Raw genomic sequence first — 8012 nt, forward strand, 5'->3', positions numbered from 1 at the left:
TTATGCTATTTTTGGTTGTATATTCAATGAGATATTGTCCCTTAAATAGGGGGTATTGAAGTTTTTTCTGATCCAGCATGCTTGTAGATTTTTATGTCAACTTTTGAACTGTCATATCTTCGTCATTATCTGTCCGATTTGCCTGATGTTTTTTTTCCATCATGTAGTTCACAATTTAACATTCAATTTACACTATTTTTATGTTATTTTTGGTTGTATATTCAATGAGATATAGGCCCTTAAACAAGGGGTATTGAAGCTGTTTTCTGATTCAGCATGCTTGTAGATTTTTATGTCAACTTTGAACTGTCATATCTTCTTCCTTATTTGTCCGATTTGCCTGAATTTTTTTTCCAGCATGTAGTTCATAATTTAACATTTAGTTTACAGTATTTTTATGTTGTTTTTGGTTGCATATTCAATGAGATATTGGTCCTTAAACAAGGGGTATTGAAGCTGTTTTGTCTGATTCAGCATGCTTGTAGAATTTTATGTCAACTTTTGAACTGTCATATCTTCTTCATTATCTATCCGATTTGCCTGATTTTTTTTTTAAATCATGTAGTTCACAATTTAACATTCAGTTTACACTATTTTTATGATATTTTTGATTGTATATTGAATGAGATATTGGTCTTTAAACAGCGGGTATTGAAGTTGTTTTTCTGATTCAGCATGCTTGTAGATTTTTATGTCAACTTTGAACTATCATATCTTCTTCATTATCTATCCGATTTGCTTGATTTTTTTTCCAACATGTAGTTCACAATTTAACATTCAGTTTACACTATTTTATGCAATTTTTTTGTTGTATATTCAACGAGATATAGGCCCTTAAACAAGGGGTATTGAAGCTATGTTTTTTTTAACTAACACTTATTTTATTTTAATATATCCTATATATGTTCGAGATGTTGTGTCCCCCGTAGAAGAAGATTTCAAAATTTGTAGAGATATGGTTGGATTTCTCGAGAAATTCAAGGTAAAAACCGACATAATATCGACGTCAACAAAACCTATCGCACATCGTTTTTTTGCAGAAATATGTGATGTGTACAAACACATTAGAGATTGGGTGTCAACTCCCCAATGTTGCTTGAATGGGAAGGATATGATTGAGAAATACAAAAAGTATTGGGGCGACCTTGAAAAATTAAATGACTTTTTGTACTTTGTGATTGTATTAGATCCACGGTTGAAGTTTAAGTTTGTTTAACAGGCATTTGAGAAGTTGATTAAGTTGAAGAATACCAGAGAACCTCCCGTATTCAACTCGGAAGTCACTTTGAAGGCTAAGGCCTTAACATGAGACATTGAAAAAAAATTTGAGAATTTTTTTTAATTTATACAAAGCAAAGTTCAGCAATACCGAGTCTTCTTAAAGTCAAACACGTGCTCATGAAGATGTAGTTATGCTTGATGACGAGAAGGAGTTCATTGGTGATTTAATAGTACAAACGGATTACCCATCGACATCTATAGAAACGGAGTTGACATGATACCTAAACGAGCGGACACTTAAATACAATAAAGATTTTGATATTCTATTTTGGTGGAAACAAAATGCATCTCTTTAATCTATTCTAGCTTGTACGGGGAAAGATATAACTTTATTTATTTGTATACTTTTTTTATAATTATATTTTAACACGTTTTGTTTATGTTGATAGATATTTTGGGACTGCAAATTTCAATTGTGGCGTCCGATGTGACTTTTAGTATAAGTGGGTGGATATTAGATCCATATCGAACAAATTTGTCCGCTAATATATTAAAGGCCTTGGTTTGCACCGAAGATTGGATAAAGAAATCAAGGAAGCCAATGGTGGACAACATTGATAAAGTTTTAAAAGATGATGACGCCACGAAAGAGTTAGAAAACGCAATAAACAATGGAGGTAGAAAGGGATAACAACCGAAAATATTCTCTGATATTTAATTTGTATTTGATCATTGTTATTTTGCAAAAACTTAAGATTCATATTTTAATTTGGATGTTTAATGTTTAATGTTTAATGTTTAATCATGAATTATGGATTTTTGGACTATGAATTATGGATTTTTGGAATATGAATTATCAATGTTTAATTTTTTTTCTTGAACTAGATATAGAATTTCTTTATTTGGGTTATTCGAGTCATTTGGGTCATTTCGGTTGATTTACGTTATTCGGGTCAAAAACAAATAAGTGTTTATTTGGGTTATTTCGGTCCTTTCGGGTTAATAACTGAAACTCGTATTACCTGAACCGGGCTAGTCCCGTATTAGTACAATTGGTCCGGGTTTCGGTTCCTACTTTTCATCCAATTCAGGTTTTAGGTTGTTCGGGTCGGTACCGGCCCAAAGCACACCCCTAGGATGAACCACCAAATTGGTATTTAAAATTGCACAGACAAAATCTTTAATTTCGAGTATGTCCAAAGAAGTGGAGTTTCACTCGAAAAAAAGGTTTACACTGAAACCATTCTCAGCTGGAATCGACAGAATTCTAGTTGCATGCAGTGATTTCTTTATGTAAACTTAACTCATTGTTGTTTACCGTTTACTTTACACCTTTACCCGCTTACAGAATTGCGACATAAGTTCATGATAACTGATATTTGTATTAGAATTTATTGAACGTTTTTTTTGTCTACATTAGAAATTAAATAATTATACCACTCTTTTTTTAATTTCATAACAGATATTTATTATCTATTTAATAGAATAATTATCATTTTATTAGATCTCGATATGTGGCGTAAGTCTACATTCCTATCCAAAAGTAGGTAAATAATTTGCGAGAGTTTTGAATTTGCACTACATTTCTATCCAAATAAGTTTTCAAATCATGACCCCTTTAACATAGATTGGCTGGAGTATAAATATAACCGAGCAATTTAGTGATTTACGATTCTTAAAACATCTCAAAAGTTGTATTAAACAATTAACTAATTTTATTCAAGCGAATAATCACTAATTCACTATAACTCTCTTTCCACTCACTATTGAATCATTATTTATAAAACGAAAACATTATTACCATAACTTAATCCTCTAGGAATTATCATTTATTTGATATAGTCGACATCGCAAAAACATCTTTTTCTCCTTTTAAATGAGACAATACAACATCTACTCAAAATCACCATACCCTCATTTCATGGCAAACGAAATGCCCTTCTCGATGCTTCCCGCTAACTCTTTCTTTGCCATTTCCAATCCAACCCTATTAATTACAACAAATTGATCGCTATCAACACGCTTGGACATAACATCACCATCAATATAAGATGTTGATACTGACAGTTCTGACCATCTACCGGTGATGCTGTCAGCTCTACCGTCAGCATCAACATCAAATATTGATGTTTTTTATGGCTTTGACCAAATCAGTTGTTGATGCTAACAGCATCAACAACTGATGTTGATGCTAACAGCTCTAAGCCGACTAGGTGCGGCAGTTGAGACAGCATCAACAACCAATGTTGATTGATAAAAATCCAACGAATTGGAACCAAGAATGTAAAATAAAAGTAGCATTGACCAATGTTGACCTTTCAAATTCATTGAGGAGACCAAGCGGGTATATCTCCTCTATGCCATTACGACCGAGCCTTACCTTCGATGCAAAGAAGGGTAGTTCTGTAACCTGCAATAAAACACAAAAAGCTTTCTAGGGCTCCTTTGATTGATGACATCGAGTGGCATTTACGTCTTTTAAACAGACGAGAGATCCAGACTGATTCCCGATATGTGTCTAACCTTTTTAGGTGGAACAAAATTACAAAAATTACAATTTTTGTCATTGACATCTGTACCCGTCTCAGTTCAATGTACGTCAAACACAATACAAGATTGTCCTTGTCTTACTCTGTTCAGTCCTGTTCTGTTCTGTCCTGTATAATGTAAGAAATGGTAGTGGAATATGACGACATACCACAGAAGGTACAAAAGCACATTTAATAACATCGGCATCGCCTCTCAACCCTCGCAAACATGCATCAGCAAATTTAACGGCAGCATATGCCTAACAATTGGATTTTGAATTATCAGATTACAAAATACAAAAAAGAATTTGTAAATTTGGACCATAAAAAAACACCTAACCATGGAAAGAGTCGCAGATCCTGCCCCAGCTTTTGCCTGCAAAATAAACCATAAATTTGTACTATTTTACATATCAGAATACTTTTTATTTGTACAAGAATAGTACGTAATATTATTTTTTAAATCGTTAATAAAAGGTCATCAAATAGTAACCAAGTTTCAAATTTGTGAAACATATTCTATATAGAAAAATGTTACCTCAACAACTTCAGTTCCACCATTCTGAATACGAGATGTAAGGTATGTAGTTTCTTCTGAAGTAAAAGAACATGGAGGCTTCATCTATAACAAAAAATATGAGATTAAAAAAAAACAAAAATCTGTTCTAAACATTTCAAGAAATTTTAGATTCTATAGTATATATATGCGATGCTAACAATAACATGTTCAATTTTACATTATTACATATTTATGCAACAACGTTTTTCATTTTTACTAATTCATGCAACAATGTTGCAACTTTTTTATCAAGTTATACATCACTTTTTTACCAATTTATGCACTGACATAAATTGGTAAAAAAGTGAAAAAGTTCCCTCGGGTTTTAATACCTGAGACAGAAGAGGTAAGATTGTAACTCCAGCATGCCCACCCACAACTGGAACATCAACTTCCCTTGGATCAAGTCCCAAAACTTCAGCCTTCAATCACAAATAAAGTCAACATAGTCAACACAAACAATGGGTACGAATTAAGATAAATAAATAACTAAATGTTACATACCACAAAAGTATTGGCTCTAACAACATCAAGCATGGTAACTCCTAAGAGCCGTCTTGGATCATAAGTCCCAGATTTTTTAAAAACTTCTGCAGCGATTGGAACTGTGGAATTTACAGGGTTGCTAATTATGTTAACAATAGCTTTAGGACATGATTTAGCAATTCCTTCACAAAGGGTTTTAACAATTCCTGCATTGATATTGAAAAGATCATCTCTTGTCATTCCGGGTTTTCTAGGAACACCTGCTGGAATGATGACAAGATCCATGCCAGTAAGTGCATTTTCTAATTGTTGTGGCCCGAGGAAACCACGCACCTATGTTTCAAAAAGATGTTATCAGTGGATGAATAAAATTGATATATAAATTGATGTTTGTTTTATGTTGAGAAGAAATGGTAGTTTGCAGCAGGATATGGTTAAAGGAATTGTTGGGAAAATGATCTCCGAGGTACCCAACAATCCCTCCAATGAAAATTAAAATATAGATAGAAAACTCCAAAACCAGAGAAAAACAATTGATATCCGAACAGAAAGATCCATTATATGATAAATTGTTAGAATCACAAAGACTAATCTCTCAAGCCACCCCAAATTCACCAACACCCTCCACACACTTTAAGCTAAATTGACGTTTGTTTCATATTGAGAAGAAACTGGAGTTTATAGAAGAATATGGCTTTAAATTTTTTTTTTCGAGAAAATGGTGTCCAAGGTACCCAACAATCCGTCCACTGAAAAATAATTAAGAAAATTGACCCGAAGAATATACAGAGAAAACTCCAAAACCAGATTAAAACAATGGATATCCGAACAGAAAGATCCATTATATGATAAATTGTTACAATCACAAAGACTAATCTCTCAAGCCACCCCAAATTCACCAACGCTCTCCAAACAGTAAGGAAATAACCAAATACTTAAAGTATACACCAAAGCTTTGGACTCATTTTATAAGAATCTCACCGAGCATTTGGTAGGAGAAAACTTACCACAGCACTGGTGTCCATGTGACTAATGTCAGAAGTGACACCAGGAGTATTAGCAACATCATAAAGATGGAGAACAGATACAAGCGGATTCATCTTCATTAATAAGGAAAGTGGCTGACCAATGCCTCCAGCTGCACCCAATATCGCTACTTTGAATCCAGGTGCTCCACCTTTTGCTCGACAATTTTCTGTTTCCAAATTACAACTTCCTTCCATCTTCAGAATCATGATTACATACACACAGATATTAAAAAAAAAAAACATTCAGAACTCAAATTGAGCATAAATATAGTAAGCGATTAGGTTGTGTGATCAAGAAATTTCAATTGCTTATTGTTGTATATCGAGTAAATGGTAATGAAATTGAAAACCAATCAATTGTACAATTTTGACTTCTAGAGTCAAAATTGGAGTTTCCACATCCAAAATTTACGAACTTAGTTAAGAGGATCAACATTTTTCCATTATGGACAGAGAGTTGAGAAGTCTGTGTGTTTATCAAACAATTTTCCAGAATCTAAATTCTTAAAAATGAGCATCGATTTCAAAATTAACGGTCACTACGTGTAACCTCTAAAGAAAAACGATTGTCAGTCATAACACATACAAAAAGGTAGGAAGATCATGATTCATAACTCAATAATTTAGAACTTAAAGTAACGAAATTGATTAAAGATTAATCAAACAGAAGGAAGAAAGAGATATGATTGAGAAGGGAAACCTGAGGTTTATGAGGATTTAGGTGAGCTGAGATTCTAGCGATGCGTTGACTAGCATCTCCTTCGCCTTGCTGTTGCATATTATCAAGAAAAACCACAAAAAGATTTACTTCAAAAAGAAATTCTCACAAACACTGAGAGGTTGAGAGTTGAGAGTAGAGAAATTCTCAAAAAGAGATATGTATAGTTGTATGAATAGAGAGATCAGGAAGAAAGAGAAGAATGAAGATGACAAAAAGGTTGCTTGAACTTTGGGAAGTGTGATGAAGATTGGGGTTTATCTTCTTCCTGTCAAGAATTCAAGATCAATTATGGATTGAGGTTGATTCAATTGGAAACGTGAGCGGAAGATCGAAATTCTGTGATGGAATTTGTCAATTTGCATTGATTATTGATTAAGGCGGTGGATAATGGATTTGATCGTATAAATTGGGCCTAGTTGATGTGATCTTGGGCTCCTAAAACATCTAAATTCTTATGTGTTTTTAGAAATGTTTATCAATTTATTGGTACACAAATGTAACTTTATAAAAATATTTAGATTAGTTGATTTTTTACCAAAACATAATAATTAATTTATAAAAATATTTAGATTAGTTGATTTTTTACCAAAACATAATAATTAAATAAGTTGTTTTTTAGGTTTGGATAAATTTTGTTTATACATATAAAACTAAAAGAAAAGGCCATCTAACATATTGTTGTTTCTTTAAATGAAGGCTAAATGTGTAATTTGGTTTAGAAGGTAAACGAACCAAATATTTCGTGAACCGTACGACATTTGTTTATGTTTGTTTATTTATCAAACAAGTGAACATGAACAGAATTTTCTGTTTGTTTAGTTAGATTTTGTTCATTTATTTGTGTTTATGAATGATTATGTTTGTTTGTATGTATGGTTATATTTGTTTGTTTATGTTCATTCCTTTATGTTTGTATTTTTTTATGCTCATTTAGATTTATTTTAACATTAGTTTATGATATTATATATGTTGGTATATCATGAGGATTGACAAATCATGATTATCTTTTAGGTAAATTGATGCAATAAGTTGCTATTTCTTGTTCTTTTATTTGTTAATATGATGTTACTAATAAATGGTCTAATAATACATGATTAACTTGTATGGCTTGATTAAAGGGGTGAAGTACGAATTTAAAATTTGGAGAAAATATATGGCTGTAATAAGAATAAAATATGAAGCTTTTCAAGTTTGACTTTCCATGAAAGATATTTGGATGAATGTGATATTCACATTTTATTTTTGACTTATTTTAGGATATTGGATGTATTATATTCTAGTTATATTTATGTATGGTTATTCTTTTGAATATTTATGTTTATTTGTATATGTTCATATATGATCGTTTGTGTTCGAGGATTTATGTTCATTAATGTGTTTGTTTTTATCCATTTGTGTATTTTCATTTAACATCTTAATAACAGACACAAACAAACATGAAAATGATAATATTAAAAAAAACAATCATA

At 32.0% G+C, this 8012-nt stretch overlaps 1 protein-coding gene across 1 annotated transcript; it reads right to left on the bottom strand.

Moving 5' to 3' along the window:
* Positions 1 to 2867: 2867 nt before the first annotated feature.
* On the bottom strand, positions 2868 to 6838 carry LOC145093144 (malate dehydrogenase, glyoxysomal-like). The gene is made up of 9 exons (XM_079031213.1): positions 6523 to 6838; positions 5802 to 6017; positions 4813 to 5127; positions 4641 to 4730; positions 4288 to 4371; positions 4090 to 4125; positions 3920 to 4009; positions 3537 to 3631; positions 2868 to 3208 (listed from the first exon to the last, which is right to left on the bottom strand). The coding sequence occupies exons 1-9, from the start codon at positions 6598 to 6600 to the stop codon at positions 3136 to 3138; spliced, it is 1077 nt and encodes a 358-aa protein (XP_078887339.1). The 5' UTR covers positions 6601 to 6838; the 3' UTR covers positions 2868 to 3135.
* Between the last annotated feature and the right edge of the window lie 1174 nt (positions 6839 to 8012).

Source organism: Lactuca serriola, chromosome 3, assembly GCF_051521515.1.
Source record: "Lactuca serriola cultivar US96UC23 chromosome 3, Lser_US96UC23_V15, whole genome shotgun sequence".
Taxonomy (NCBI): domain Eukaryota; kingdom Viridiplantae; phylum Streptophyta; class Magnoliopsida; order Asterales; family Asteraceae; genus Lactuca; species Lactuca serriola.

What these genes read in the sequence shown, in the direction of transcription:
- LOC145093144 (XM_079031213.1), bottom strand. Translation starts at nt 6,600, where the DNA reads ATGCAACAGCAAGGCGAAGGAGATGCTAGTCAACGCATCGCTAGAATC. An exon ending in ACATGGACACCAGTGCTGTG is followed by an intron (nt 5,128 to 5,801) that starts GTAAGTTTTCTC and finishes TTTGAAACATAG; the next exon opens with GTGCGTGGTTTCCTCGGGCC. An exon ending in TCTTACCTCTTCTGTCTCAG is followed by an intron (nt 4,372 to 4,640) that starts GTATTAAAACCC and finishes TTTTTGTTATAG; the next exon opens with ATGAAGCCTCCATGTTCTTT.